General features: G+C 39.0%; 1 protein-coding gene and 2 long non-coding RNA genes across 3 annotated transcripts; 2 read left to right on the plus strand and 1 right to left on the minus strand.

The window, feature by feature from the left end:
- Positions 1-302: 302 nt before the first annotated feature.
- Positions 303-2,192, plus strand: LOC144524160 (uncharacterized). Its single transcript, XR_013502583.1, has 2 exons — positions 303-424; positions 1,128-2,192. It is a non-coding gene; the product is annotated as an uncharacterized LOC144524160 (long non-coding RNA).
- Positions 1,645-8,345, minus strand: grxcr1a (glutaredoxin and cysteine rich domain containing 1 a). Its single transcript, XM_078260218.1, has 4 exons — positions 7,779-8,345; positions 4,991-5,230; positions 4,013-4,078; positions 1,645-2,997 (listed from the first exon to the last, which is right to left on the minus strand). Exons 1-4 carry the CDS (start codon positions 8,175-8,177, stop codon positions 2,818-2,820), a joined length of 885 nt encoding a protein of 294 aa, XP_078116344.1. The 5' UTR covers positions 8,178-8,345; the 3' UTR covers positions 1,645-2,817.
- LOC144524158 (uncharacterized) lies at positions 6,699-16,520 on the plus strand. Its single transcript, XR_013502582.1, has 3 exons — positions 6,699-6,949; positions 9,468-9,689; positions 16,192-16,520. It is a non-coding gene; the product is annotated as an uncharacterized LOC144524158 (long non-coding RNA).
- Positions 16,521-16,524: the final 4 nt, after the last annotated feature.

Here is a 16,524-nt window from a genome sequence, read left to right on the forward strand (position 1 = left end):
GATAAGAGGACAACGGTTCTCAATATGTTCTCTGGATTGTAACCCCAGTGACCGACCCGTGGATGCATTCAAGACCTCCTGAACGCATCTGGAACAACAAAGAGGTGCATTTTCAATCCTTGCTTTTCGGATTGGAGGCCTGTTTTCTTGTTTTAAGCTCAGATGGTTGACTGGAATGTAAACCCAAGTCCATTAGATGGTGCAGTTGTAGGGATGAGAGAGAGAGAGAGGGGTGGGGTGGGGGGAGTGCTAGCCTGTACGCTGACGTCAATAAAAACAGTCATTTTCAACCAGTCTGCGCATTGACCGACCGTTCAAAACATTACGCACAGCATCGCGGCTGGAGCCACGCTAGACTACTCGACTGAAATAATTTTTCGCCGAGCCCGGAGAGCGGAGACAATGCGGACAAACTCCATTGCAGGTTTTTACACCATTGAATGTTGTCTGACAATGAACATTTTGGGTGTTGCGCGCATATCACTGTCATGTCTCGTCATACCATTCCCGAGTCAGTTGTGCCAGTGCCGCTTGCCCATCTTGTTTACTTTCATTTCTCCCCTCCGCAGAGAAAGAAAGGGTCGCTTGTGCACGTTGATACAAAAAAGAAGCTGATCTTCAGGCTGATTTGGCTCATTATTAGAAAGGAAACATGCGTCGAGACGCGCCTGTCACGTTCGGAGATCACTAAACACGTCTTCAATCCTTCTGCACATCACACCGTCACTTTCAGTAGCATTAATTGGTTCATTTTGTGAGCGGATTTAAAAGAAAATGTAGCTGTTTTGTTTTTGTAATAATAATTAAAAAAAAAATCTTTCTCTTTCTCCAATACGTCGTCTCCAGCAGCCCACAGATGGGGGCGCAGTAAACCCGCACATTCGGGGTCTCAGATTTGTCATGCAACCTCCCCTTCATCACCACAAGCCTGCGGTTACAAAATCCCAAACCCCATTACTCTTCGCTGCGGAATTGAATTAAAGAAACGAGATTTTGTTCAGCAATGTAATCATCTCCCATTACCCAGGCAGAAAAACCTCATCAACCCCTTTTTTGTTGTTGCTTTTGTGTGTATTTTCCTATGTCTTCTTTTTTAATAATCGATTTGGTTGCTGTTTCAATCACAGGTGCAGGAGCATCTAGAACAACCCAGGTGGTGATGGCAGGACAGGTCTTCATGGCGGATGATCATCACCATCACCACCATCACACTGCTCTACGCTTTTAGCCTCTTTACAGTGCTGCCTTGTCGAATCATGTTCAAGCAGCATTGTACAGGGCTATGACAGCATAGAGAGCTGAGCAGCTCGGGCGCTGCGTTTCTCTGACCCTTTGGATGGCGGCCAACAAATGACATCATCCGTTAAAAACACTAAACGGCAATTATTGCATGTGAGGACTGTTGGCAATAGACTGACTTGTCTTTTAATGTTCACGCTCGTGTCGTCAAAAACTGAGATGCATTGCTTTTTTAGTGTTAAAAAAAGCTCGAGCACATTAAGTTCTCAGTGGGTTGAATTATTCAATGCAAACCTAAATCCCTTTGCAGCCAATACATTATTGAAACAGTCACATTGCATTGTGCTGCTTCTGTATTTCCATTGCATTGGAGTCCCACAGAGCTAGTCATCTCCATTTTCTTAATTTTTATTTTATTTTTTTATCTTTACAAGACTGTTCTGAAGTTATTTCCCCGAATCGTTTAAGACTGTTTAACCATCTGGATGAAAAAATATTGTCTTTGCTGCACGATAACACAGACTTAAACGTGAGAGGCACAAACTGCATATAGGGCATTGTTTGGGGAATATGTTTGTACTGTACTGTATGTGTGGCTGTAGAGTGCAACCACCGATTATTTTCATTATTGATTACTTAAAAAATAAATAAATCACAATTTCTCACAATTACATATTCCTAAAGCCAAATGTGACATCCTAAAATGTTTTCATATTGTCCAAACAACAGTTGGAGATATTCAGTTTACTATCACCAAGAAGAGACAAAGAAAATCAGCAAATTCTCACAATTGACAAGCTTAAACGGGGGCACTTGGGCTTAAAAATGGACAGAAACGATTAATCGATTATCAAAGTAGTTGTTGATTATTTTTCTTTCAATCGACTAATCGTTTCAGCTCTAATGTAGAACTAAGAAATATATAATGTACTATTAAAAAAGGTTTCAATCTGTTTGATTCCCTTGATTTACTTAAATTTAAATCTGTCTTCACACTTGTCTATAAACCCTCAGTTTTCAGTTTATTAGGTACACCTAGCACAAACTAATCTTACATTTATTAAGTTTTATATGAGGTTTGAATGATATTTTGTGTGAACAAAGATCAGGTTCCATGCCCTCTACTGGCTGCAGATTGAGCCCTTTAACTTTCCTTCTCTGTCCTGTGTCTAAACTCCGTCTGATATGGGATTAGTAATGAGAGCATTTTAAATGACGGAGCCTCCTCACTAATTAAATAACACGCTTAAGTTTTCCACCTGTGAAACTAGTTCACAGCTCCTTGGTGGACGCATGTATTTACAGACAGACAGAAACCTTTCAATGAATTTTGAATAAGCTAAAGGGAGATCTTTGGATCATAAAGAATTGTTATGATGTATTACATAGAGTTGAACATAAACAGCAGATCCACAAATTCACAGATTTTATTACAAATGTGTTTTCTCTTTAACTAATAATGGCCATGGAAGAGTCCTGCTGTGTTTGACTTTGCTGCCTGTGCTACAGTCCAGTTGAACGTCCTGACTAAAGTCCTAGAGACGGAAGTAAAGATGTTGGGTCAGGCACTTAACATCCTCAGTGGCTGCAGCTCACACAGGGCTGCAGGCCGTTCTCATTGCAGGAAGTGCACTTGAGGGCTTTGAAGGAATCCGTGAAGCAGTTGCGAAACACGGACATCTTGCTGCCATGGCACATTGGGCACGGGATGAAGGCAAAGCCCCCACAGGTCTGGCACGTCTGGGGCTGCTGTACTCTCTAGAAAAATGAATAGATACATATTTACATTCCAGATAAGGTATCCAACATTTAATATTGACAGCTAAATTATCTACATTCCTTGAGCAAAACAGGACTGGGTTTCTTTGTATTCCCAAAGTCCACATTTTTAAAGATACAACATTTTAAATCAGCTGAATTTGGTAGGAATAACTAACTTAAAACTTAAAAATAGTCTGACATTTTGGGAAATACTCTTATTTGGTTTTTTTTTTGTTGGGAGATAAGAAGATCAGGAAAGTGTATTTCCCAAATGTCCAACTATTGCTTTAATCACAACTTCCTATCCAAACTTCAGACTGTGCAGCTATAAACACACAATAAAGTAATGTTGCAGGCCAGTTCTGGACTGATTAATGTATGCATGACCTTTCAGAGATGCATGCTCTTTTTTACTAATAGCCTGCAGTGACTGGAATGCATGACTTAAATGTCATTGTCAACACGGCTTTGTATTCATTTATGAAGACTCTTGCTGGCTCCAAATTACAACCAAGGCCTGAGAAAAGGCCAGTGCTTTGTGTGACAGACATTTCTGCAGCTCAGTGAAAAACAGAAATAGTTTACACCATCTCAGTTTGTAGCCAACCGCCGAGCAATGTGCTCTGCTTCGGCGTGTTTGAACAAATGTGTTGGAGGCCAAATCAATAACACATCCTCCATTATTGATCGCCATTTATTGACGTGCATGCATCTTTCACATTGCAGTTTGCTTATGTTTTATTGATGACACAACTGGTGAAGGGAAATGACTGATGCTGTTTGAGCTGAGTTCATCTCAGTGACTTTGGGCAACGACAAAGCGTTAATTTATTATGACTTTATAATTACCTCATGCTTTGATATGATATGTGCTACACATGAAACACATGGGTAATAAAACACCACGTGTCATAACAAGTGGTTGACTCAACCTTATTCACAGGAAAAGCATCTGTTTGACCACCATCAATTATTCAGAATGGGATTTTCGATGCAAACACTGAAAACCAACCTCTATTTTTGTCAGAAGATCTTGAAGCTCTCCTGATTCATTCATGCCTAGAATTTTCTCAGCACCCTGCAAAACATAATTCAATATTTAATGAACTCAGTGTGTGCATGTACAAGATATTGGTGTCAGAGGTTAGAAAGGAGCAAGATATGCAATAAATACACCAGCACTTTGTGGACTTTGCACTTTAACGATTTCCGTTACTTTTTAAGATGTCGTATTGTCTGTACAGTCCTGTGTCCTTCCTTCATGTTCTAAGATGTCTTATGTTGATCTTGTGTTGATTTTATGTAGATTTAAGAATGTTTTTTTCTGTCTGTACATGTTTTGTACAGTGTTGTAATGTAACAAAGTACAAATACTAAGTCACTGTACTTAAGTAGAATTTCCACGTGTCTGTACTTTACTTTGTTATTTATATTTCTGGAAACTTTTACTTCTACTCCACTACAATTCCTCAATAAAATGTATACTTTTACTCCACTAAATGTCCCCTTAGCATCTTCGTTACTCGTCAATGCAAGAAATGTTTTTCGTACGTTGGAGTGGAAGGTTCTTCCTTGTTTTTTTCTTCTTTTTTTAATGTCAGACATTGAATTTAAATGTTTAAGAAGGAGTGTAAACCCTGAATATGATGCTTTACTATAAAGAAGCCACAATCAAGTTCATAATCACTTTTTTTTTTTTTTTACTTCTAATAATAAAGTACATTTAATATCAGAAAATGACTTTTGATACTTAAGTACAGTAAATATTTAAGACTTTTACACAAGTAATATTCTAAAAGGTGACTAACTTCTACCAAAGTCATTTTCTGGTAAGATACTTGTACTTTTACTCAAGTATTGCTTTCAATTATTTTATAATTATATAAAGACTGATGTTGTGAAGCAGCAGATTGTAGCACTATGCCCAAGACAAATTGCTCCTCGGGGACAACAAAGTGTATTCTATTCTAATCTAAGATGAAGAACTGACCCCAAGGTAGTGTCCGTCAATGAACACGACTGGTAATGAAGGAGTTTCTCCCACACGTTTGCACCGCTCCTCCAACTCCTTCCCGTACTCGATGTCCAGGGCGATGTTCCTCTCCACAAACTTCACCCTGTGGTTCTGGAAGATCTTCCGGACCAGCTCACAGCGCTCAAAGGTTGTCCTCACCACACGGAAACTCGTAGTGTAGATCACTATCCGCCCAAATTCAAGAGATAACTCCATCTAAGAGGGAGAAAAAGAAATCCTAATTGTAGTTACATGATTACGTTTTTTTGTATTTGTTTAACTATGCAGAGAATAAACCATGCCTCCCAGCAGCAGGATTTTGATGTAAAATCTTAGTATATGTACTTCAGAGATCAGCCTCTAAAAAAAACTCTCAGAGGAAAGTGCATTACTAATTGTATCAATACTAATAGTAGAATTTTGACATATTCCACTCTTGTGTTCACTTATAGGAACATGTCTTATGTTTGGTACCACTTTTCTAATGAGATGTAGCTAATGGCTCTGGTAATGCTTAATAAACAACAATAACAACAACAACAACAACAACATTTTTAACACCAAATATAGGACAAACATCAGCCAAAAGAATTGTTTCAACTCATGGAACCCAAATGTTGTAATGGCTTACATAACTGATTTATAGAGCTCCCTTTTTGTTCACAAGCTAAATAATTACAAGCTCAAACTAAAATGGCTGTTAGTTAGTAAACCGTTTTGTGTACAGTCCTGATCCTAAGCTCTTCTTAAAGGGAACTTTAACGTTACTATCAAAAAGTCAGAAATGCTGAAAACAATACTGAACCAAACGTCTTAGACACAAAACTAGTACATATTTTTTAGAGTAAAATGTTTTCTGTTCTTTATGCAGTCCTGTTACAAATTAAGCAGCTGTTGTCTCAGTCGTACTGGGATCTTAAAATGCTTTGCATTGTTAGAATTGTGAGGCTTTCAAATGATGTACAGTTTTTCAAGGTGAAGTAAGGATTCAAATAATGATATCCTAAATATGGTAACTAATCCCCTCCCAGGCCTTGTGTTTGAGTCTTAGGCAGTGACCTCATTTAGGATCCTATGGCCTGAGGGCAGAAGCTCCTCCTGAGCCTCTCAGTGCTGGCTTGGTGTATCCGGTACCTTCTACCCGACCTCAACATGGAGATGAGGCTGTTACCCGGCTGGTTTGGATCTTTAATGATTTCCCTAGCCTTTATCTTTTCCCGGTGTAAATATCCTTTAGGCAGGGTAAAGCACCTCCTGTTGCATGTTCAGCCAAACAAACTACTCTCTGTAGGGCCTTGCAGTCATTGTAGAATAATGTTCTTACTATTTGCAGATAAATATAATAAGGATGTAAAAGGTTTCCATGAGAGACCAAGTGTGTTTCGGTGTATGCTTATTTAGCTTAAGCCATAACTACACACACACACACAGTGGTCTCGAGCAAAGTACATTGAGTAATAATAACAAGTGAAACAGGAGCAGAATGTACCGATTCGCGTGAGAGCAAATGAAGACGAGACACAGCACAGTGGCCTCAACCCTGGCGTGTGTTGTGTGAAGATAACACTCCCTGTGCTGGAGAAAAGAGGAGGCCCAAGAAAGAAAGTATAAGAGATGAGGGGAAGTACAGAACGAGGCTTATAAGGTCTGACAGTCTAGAGATACGTAGACCAGCTCTGGCTTTTTGCCTGTTGCTATGGAAACGTAGTCTCTGCGTGCGTTGTGATCCCACAGATCTGTGTATTGAAACTCTGATACTTGACTGACTGACTTGAATGTGTTTTACTTTATCGTATCGTCTTATTTGGCTCTTGCTTAGGATCAATGTAATTCCAATTTAATGAATGCGCAGGGATATATAGGTCTTTTATTTGGAGTCAGACACATTGTCCCAAAAGGGGGGACACAGAAGAGGAAATCCCCAACATCAGTTAGGTATTATTTCAAGAATTTCCAAAAGTATACAATAGAGGTTTGTTTTATACTTTTAAATGTGCTTATCCTCCCTTCCAGGCAGCCTTTGGTTTTCATTTATTTCAACAAAGTTTGGAAACTGTACAGAGACTACTAATTCCAGGTGAAAGTAGATGGAGTTGCAAAGTCTGCACATCATTAACATGTATATTATTGAAATAAATAAAGCTACATGTTCATTGTAGGCGCACATCAAACAAGTGAGTCAACAACATTCAAAAATGTTGTAAGAATTTATGGCATGCTTTAAAATATTAGTGGTGATAATGTAATGTGTATGTGATTTTCACGGTTATAAAACATGCAAAACCCCCAGAACCTTCCTTTGGGATAAGATCAGACTGTGGTAAGCATTTAAACTTGAACCTAAAATAAAGATAATCATGATGAGCAGCTTTATCGAGTCTACAATGACGCTGTTTGTTCACCTAATACCACTTTGCCGAGAACTGGCCTCTTTGATATGACCCTCTACATCACCTTTGCATCAGCACACAAGCCAAAGAGTTACCTCAGAATAATAAACACGTCTTACTGCTGGGATACTAGAAAGTGCAGAGAATTCATTAACCTGATTAGGTTCTCTTGAAACCCTTAACGAAATGCATCATTAATCTTTAATTGCTCTGTGACCTTGTCCTCTATTGTGAGCTTTTATCCCAGTCACACACCTACATGCTCCTACCTGTAACTAGACTTGAGGACGTAGGCGACAATGATGGGAACTGGTGTAATACATAGATTGTATTAAACAATAAGAATGAAACCAGGCCCTGACAGATTCACTTACACTGTTGAAATTGGGAAGGTTTTCAAACAGCGTCTGACCTGCGCTGACTTTGTGCTTGACCCCTCTCACGGTGCCATTTTTACTGAGTATGTTGACCCTCTTGGTGGTGAACATCCAGTCCTTGGTGGCCCCCGCGTACATGAGCAGATCATCAGGCTCATACTCGCTGTCGTCCAGCTCGGAGCCCAGGTATCCATACAGGTGTCCATCTCCACTTGTAGAGGGGGTGCTGGCCCGTTCTGCATCCGAACTGCTGGTGCAGTCTGAATCCAGGGAGTCTGAAGGCCCCTCATCCTTGAACATCTCCTTCAGCACCCGGCCGCTGTTCCCCGAAGCCACACGGAACCTCACCCGCTTCTGTGGCTTCTCCTGTCCAGCCATCAGCGTTGTCCCCTCCATTGCGAACCCCCTGCCACATTACATGGTCCACAACATTGCAGTGTAGCTCCTCGCTTCTCATTCGGATGTAGACACTGAGCTCAGACAAACAAGTTTGTCCCTCATGGATTACTACCACGTTTAATCCTCGCCATTTGAACAGATCTAAAAACGACTGAGAGCCTGTAAGCTGCCTTACAGTCTGACACACTGCCAGTAAATAATACATGCATCTCTGCCATGGCAACCTAACCAAGCTAATCTCAAGTAAAATGATCGTTGTCTTTGAATTATTCATCACAGTTTACACTGTTTTCACCAAAGCTTAAACAGAAGACTTTTAATGGCCTGACTTCATGTACTTTAATCAAACAAACAAACATTTCTCCCTCTTGGGATAAGATGACAACTGACTGTGAGGCTAAAACAGCTTCTGCATCAGTTACATTTTATAATAATACAGCTAGGTATATTGCCTCTTTTAAAAACATAAATAATGATTATAGTGTGTGACTGCTGAAGACAATAGGCTACACCTACTCAACACACCGTCTGCCCTTTTCATTTAGACTAAAATATCTCAACAACTATTTGATGGATTGCCTTGAAATTTAACACAGACATTAATACTTCTCAGACTATGAATCCTAATCACTTTGTTCATCCCCCTGACTTTTATTTAGTGACCAAACACCCACAAAATGAACAACATTCCCATCAGCCTCAGCAGTGCTTTGTGTATCCATGTGTTCTTAACCCTTGTGTTGTCTTCACGTCGACTTTTTCCGACATTTTTGTTGCATAATTCAATGTTTTTTTTTATTCATGGTCAATAAACCTAATTTATATGACATTATACTTAACTTTGAGTTAAACAAAAGTCATTACACATAGAACCAGTATGATATGATGCATTTTAGCATCTATCCAAATAGGCCAGAGTAGCAAAAGTGTGTAGGCTATAGACAGGCCTAGGCTCTATATAATGATAAACAAATGTACAGAATAGACAATAAACCAATGAGGTAGTGATAGTAAGAGGATATGAAGCCTAAATGTGTTTACAAATAGGCTACAAATTTATGCAAGTAGGCCGACTTCAATTAAGATTCTGCAGGATCTTCATTTGTTCTGAAAACTTTGTTCTCCAATTTTAGTAACATACTAGAACTTTTTTTTCATTGTGACGTCTTTACTATTATTCACCATGTACAGTAAAGTAATAAAGTAATAATGTAGTGTGACATCATCATCCAGACACATGAATGCATGACGTATGCGGATATTACTTGACTGCTTACTGTGTTACAGCTAAAGTGGGAGTGCAGGTGTTCACTGGGCGTCCGCCCAGAGCAGAAGAGGACCAGACCATATAATATGTCACAGTGACACAATTCAGCAACGTGTCCACAGAGATGCCTGGGCCAGTTTTTTTGTGTCGCAGGTGATGAAGCAGCTCCCTGGAGATGTGACACGTCAGCTTATTGCGTTGACAGCACTACTCTGTTTGAGTGCTACATTTTGGCCGCTGAGGTAAGAGCTACACACGCACACATGCACGTGCACACACACACATGCACGTGCACACACACACACACACACACACACACACACACACACACACACACACATACACATATATAGTGCGTTTCACTATCTTTGTGGGGACCCGTCATTGACATAATGCATTCCCTAGCCCCTTACCCTAACCTTAACCATCATAACTAAATGCCTAACTGTAACCCTTACCCTCACCCTAACCATAACCTAATTCTAAGCCTAATCCTACAACCAAGTCTTAACCCTCAAACAGCCCTTTAAAGTTGTGGGGTCCAGCATTTTGGCCCCACAAAGCTGTCTGGACCCCACAAGTATACTGGACTCCCGGTTTTTGGACCCGACAAATATAGTTAAACAAGAACACGCACACACACACACACACACACACACACACACACACACACACACACACACACACACACACACACACACACAGCATATCATCACCTGTTCATGTTCATGTTATGCTGATTATTAGATAAACTCCACCTGAGAAAGTCTAATATGTCAAACTAAAATTTAGTGATATCCTGAGACTGTGGTAAAAATGGCTCTGGTTCCAAGTCGTATTGATCCAAAGTGACCCTAACTCTCCTTTAGACTGTCTTTTATTATAAGGCCATCACAACAGCTTTTACAATATGGGTCGTTGTGCATTATTGCTGCTAATAGCCAATGCTAGATGCCATTAGGCTGTCTAGACTTTGAAATTACTGCCTGAGGAGCTGAGGGTGGCTTGATCACTTTTATTTTTTAAATCTCGTCTTAATTTTATTGAGCTGTTTTTTCTTCTTTTAAATGTTATGATCTTTAACAGTCCTTGCACTCCCGTCTTCAAAACCCCTGAAAACCTAATTTTCTCAATCATCCTCTTACTGTGAATGATGGGGGTCCTTAATAATCACACATATTTCTGCCCAAGTTAGATCAGTTTGGGGCATGAGAGCTTTCTGTCTGTGCTGTTTTTCTGGGGAAATTGATGTAAAGCATTTCTGTGGACCTTCTGTGGAATTTAGCCACATTTGACTTAAAACTGCTGATTGAGTTGTTTGCTTGTTTGCTTATGATACAGGTAACACTGTGTGTTGTGAATTATGTGTATCCTTGAGGTCAAACAAACAAATTGAATGCGTTTACTTCCTCAGAAAACATTTGCAAAGCAAAATCTTTAAAACCTTTTTAACCTGGATTGTTGAATTCCGTGTGGACATAGTAGCAGCCCTCCTTTTCATTGCGTTTACTGGTGCATTTCTGTTTTTCTTGGTGCGTCACTGCCACCTGTAGATAAGTGGATTAGTGTGAAACCACTGACAGGCATGTATATTGCATGTATGTGCATCCTTGTGGGGGACCCACTCAAAAAAGGCAGAAGACAAAAGGCTAAACTATTAGCAACATTGTCTCTCCTCCTTTCAAAGGCTTCGCTGATAATGACATGTGTTTTATTGTGTTTATTGTATTACCTGGAAAGCTACATAAAAAGCTAATAAGTGGATCTTGAGTTAAGATTTTTTGGTAAAAATATTTCTTCTAACAGTGTTACAGCATTTTCTTTTTCCTTTTTTAGTAAATAGACTCTTTATTTGTACATCAGTGTTAATGAATATAGGTAGGCTATTGACAAGTGCAAGTGGTTCATGCTGGTATAAAAGCTGCAAACCAATTTTTGTTTCAGTGCAGAGTTTTAATACAACATGAATGGTACTGTTGCTGCTTTGCCGTCCGATAGGAGTCCAATTGTTAGGGAAATAATATATTTTGTGGATGAAAATGCTCAAAATGAAAGATACTGAATACTGATACTACACAAGGTTTCAACAGCATATTATTTTACTGGTGCTGGGTGGATTAGAGATCCTACATTTTGAATTTGGCAGTCAGTGTCTGGATAAAGCTGCTTATGTTACTCTGCCTTATAATTGGAATAAATCAGTCATGGTCTTTACATATGATTTTCATTTTAATTAGTGGGTTTTTTATATCATGGAGAAGCAGTTTCTCAATCATCCCTCCCCCATAGAATATAACTTTCAGTTTAATTTTGAGAAACCTCTTCAGCTGTTTTATTCGGGAATAAGAGTTCACGTGGGTACAGCTACAGTGACACTGCAGTAGATGAATTAAGATAAAACATGGGAAAACAAGCTCACCATGTCCTGTAAAAAAGGACATGCTTATCTAGAGTTCAGTAAAACACACCCACTCCATGTTGAGTCAAGCAGCCATTTTATCTCATTTTAGCACATTTAGTCCAGAGACCACTGAGATGGTGATAGTCTATTCAACCTGAAGAGCTCATCTCTCAGCCCTCCTCATCAGTAGTGCTAATGTAGCCTCGCCAGCCACCTCAACTGCTATTAAAAAAGCCATTTCAAAAGATTAATACTTTGACGCGCTTTAATTTCACTGCTTTTCGCTGGCTCGGCTGTTACCGAGTGGAAGAAGTCAAACAGTGCAGGGTGATGAATTGTTTTCATTTTGTGCATATTGAATATACAGATATATTCATGAAATACCTGCAGGATTTGTATGCTAACTTCATAAATTTGATTGATTTGCAGTACATTTTTTAGCCGAATCAGACTGATCCACATCTAGGAAACTATGAAATGTGTCTTTGTGCAGGTTTGACAAGATCTGCACATATTCATCAACTTGTGAACATGGTTTAGGGAAAATGACTCTGCAGTGACTCACCATTTGTGGTTAGTTGGACATCAAACCACCTCACCCTCCTTGGCTACAGACTAACATCCACAAGGGGGCAGAGTGCAATTCAATCACAGTTACAGTTAAATGTCACTGCTGCCCAATAGTTCCCTCAAGAGCTGTAGGCAAGAAATGAAGGATGCAGCTGCAAGCCCGAAGGCTGCACCCACCAGCTTGGTTTAATCAGTCTTTAGAGAACGATCAATGATTAATGATAAAATCAATAACAATTTAGTGAACCCAAGTGAGAACGAGCAGGATTAATGTATCCTGAAGAGATTGAGACCAAATTTCCAGGCTAAAGATTTATAAACTGAACTTCAAAGGGTTTACAGCCACAGGTGTGTTTTCTTTTAGAGAATATCAAAGCCATTCTTGAGTCTAAAAGCCCTAAAAATGAGAAATGGTCTCATCCTAGCTTCATTTTTTTTTATAGCTTAAGTGCTGTCTCAGTGCTGTGGTGAGCATAAAAGCCAAATGAATGTGTCCATAACATACAATGAATGTATGAATCAAGCTGTTTTAGTAAGGATTTTACTTCTAAAAAGAATGACGCTAAATTGTTAAGCTCTAAAGCATCAAGGTTACATTTAGGAGAGGTTTCACAATAGCAGATATCAGTAAGGGAAATAGTCGGTACTTCATCCTCTATAGTCAACTGGACACCCCTTTAAAAGCATCTGGGATAGGATCCGGTAAAGCTTGTTGCAGTGTTTAAGCTGCATTACTTCTTGCCTTAGTATTTCCTCTCTCAAAAGCAGCAACGTGGCTCAATGTATTTTCCTGCAGAGGCAAAGGGATCCCAGACAGGGGCTTACAAACATCATCACGTTCAGGCTGGTTATACAGCCAGACCTTTGTTTGCTATCTCTGAAGGACACTGCAAACTCATTATAGTTAGATAGTTACTGAGCCCTTTTGATTATGAAATTACAAAGAAATGTGGAGACAAAATTGCATGGCAATCCATCCAATCATCCAACAGTTGTTGAGACATTTCAGTCTGGACCAAGGTGGTGACCGACTGACCGACACAGTCAACCCTAGAACCTTAAAACAATGCATTCAGGGCTGAAAAAAAAAAGCACAACAAACAAACAAAAGTTAAAATTCACTACATTGATCAGACTGTATCCTTTGGACTCCTCCTAAATAAATTGAGGAATTACATTTTGTTATTAATAGATAAAAAGCTTGAGAATTGCAGGCCAAAAGCAAAAAAAAAGTAATAAAATAAATAATTAATTGGACTGATGTTTGCAGTAAATGGGTTTTTGCACTGAGCTAAAAATGCATTTCTGGGACTGATCTCAATCAAATATAGGCTATATATATTTTAAACATTACTTTTTTTGCCTTTATTATAATAGGGTGCTGGATCTTTTATCTGCATTTTTTCAACAGCCTGTTTAAAATGTATATTTACACTGCAATCGATTTTAAAGAACAAAGGTGTTCGGAGGGAGTGTCAATGAAATCTTTTTAGGTCACTCTGATGAAGGTTAGAAAAATAAACTGAAAGAAAAACACTGTTTGTATTTGACACAGATTTTGATAGTGATAGAAATTGTTACAGCTGGTTGAATGAGTCATTGTTTGGACTGGATCTGCTGTAAAACACAAAATCAGCATACGCACACATAGCCTACACACACACACACACACACACACACACACACACACACACACACACACACACACACACACACACACACACACACACACACACAATCAAAAAGGCAGGCTTCTTGTCACTGTTGCTTAGCAACCATGGGAGCTACATGAGCCAAATCCCTGTGGTGGCAAGCTGATGTTGAATTAGGTGAAGTGGGGGAAAGAAAGGAAATCTTTGGGAGAGATGTGTCTCTAGCAGGCACAGGAGGAGGCATCGATGTTCAGGTGTTCATTTCTTATTTTTGGATGTAGTGAATCTTGAGTTCCTATGTAACACAATCGCCCTGTGTTTTTGATTTTGGCTTTTTTTGGCTGTTGAGAAGAGGACTTACTGTTGCATTTAGGATTTAAAAAAAAAAAAACATACATACCGAAATCTTAAGATACTGATTATTTTTGTTCAAAGAAATGTGCACACAGATATGCCTTCCAGCATCTGCACTGTTCACACACAAAGAAGCATTATCATATATTCCCCTAATCCCAACAACAGTAAAGACATTTGATCAAAACAGTGGCCTAAATCACTCCTAAAGAAGAGTGTTAAACTATGAAATGATGCAGTGGCAGCAATAACTAAGGAATCTCTCTGTAAAAATACATGCACATAAGCAGGACACTGCATTATGAAAATACTGCCAGAGCAATACACACATCAGACAACTAGTGTGTCTGTAACACTGCAGTTCTCCCAGGGAACTGCAGTGGTGCTGCTGCTGTACAAATGGCGTCTCCGGTGTGATTTGCATTTTAACTGCAGTGAGAATGAGACTTTGATTTACTGTACAGCCAGACTGTCTCAGCAGAGATGGCATTGTTGCTGCTTTCTTCTTTGTATTTGCATGTGTATTCCATTTATGGGTCATATTTATGGTTACTGAGGGTCCAGGTTAGATCATATAAAGGAAACTGTGCACCTGGATCCTCTGCTGAGCTTGTCTTGAGACAATAATCACATAATAACATGGTGACTGATACTAGTGTCTACTTACAACTACTTGATTCCATTGTTGTGGTCAGTAGCTGTCCAGGATGTTATCTTTGAAATGTTTATTAGTTTAGTTTTCCCGAGACTTGAACCACTGTTTTATGGATAAGATTGATAATTTGATTCATTGGTCTAATGTTGGTGAATAAAAAAGAGGTCCTTAATAGAAAGGTGGCATTACTTCTACCATATTAGACATTCAAAAACAGCCACATGGCCTGTCGAAATGTCCATGTAGATAAAAATGAACAGCATCTTAAAACAGTCCAGTATTCAGAGTGAGGTTGTTGGAATTGGGCATTTTTGTAGCTTCACCATGAACAAAAGTCAGTTGATTCTTGGATGGTTAATTATTTTAATTTTGTTGGTACTTTATACTGTGATTGTATTTTTAATTGATAGTTTTATTTTGTATATGTACTTTTGAAGGTACAAGTTCTTTTTGAGGACTTCAAGATTAAAGTATGCACGCTTTTATCATTTGAATCATAAATTGTAACACTGTTTTCCTCCTTAAAAATGAATCTATGTGAACTAACTTTGAACCAATCCTCCTGTCCATCCAGAGTCTTGTTCTTATCTTACTTCTCTCACTTCAACTTTATTGATATTGTCCCCGAGGGGCAATTTGTGGTGCAGCAAGGCATACATGTAAGACAATTAGACACAAAGCACAACAAAAGAAACCAAAATAAAGAGACTCACATGAAGTGGGGCAATGAATAATGAACATGTGGAACACAACCATAAATTCACATAATTTAAAATAGTTAAAATCCTACCTTAAATAGTTAAAGTGCCAGTTCCCCATCATAAAGTGCTAGTGCACTACAAAAAAAAAAACAGATAAATAACACAGACATCTATAAAAACCATCATAAATCACTAATAAAATCTGAGCAGCAAGTGCTATCACAAATAAAACGACAAACAATCACTACAGATCTAAACCAATCAATATAAGACTAAAACGGACCTGTATGCCCTATATATACACATACACACACACACACACTAAGAAATACCATAGAAATGAAATGAAAAAAACAGAATTGCCTTTTTCTGCATTATCATGACCATCATCATTTTTATTTTTTACATCAGGACCCAAGCATACCATCACCACCTACAGTCCTGGCCAGACCTGAGTTCAGCAGTGAGATGGCGGTATGAATGTCTGACCTGTTGCTCTTGACTGGCGGAAATCTGAAGCGGAAACCAGAGGGAAGTAGGTGAAATTCTGAGGGAAGGGGGTGGACACTGACCGACAGAATGGATTTTGCTTTTTGAATCACTTGTCTATTGTACAGGTCAGTGAGGTTATTTTGTTGAACACCAAGGATTTTGCTACAAATCATGTCATCTAAGTGAATGGAACGATTGTTAGAAAATATTCTTGTGTCTCATTAAACCTTTAGAACACTGTGAACTGACCCC

Source organism: Sander vitreus, chromosome 10, assembly GCF_031162955.1.
Source record: "Sander vitreus isolate 19-12246 chromosome 10, sanVit1, whole genome shotgun sequence".
Taxonomy (NCBI): domain Eukaryota; kingdom Metazoa; phylum Chordata; class Actinopteri; order Perciformes; family Percidae; genus Sander; species Sander vitreus.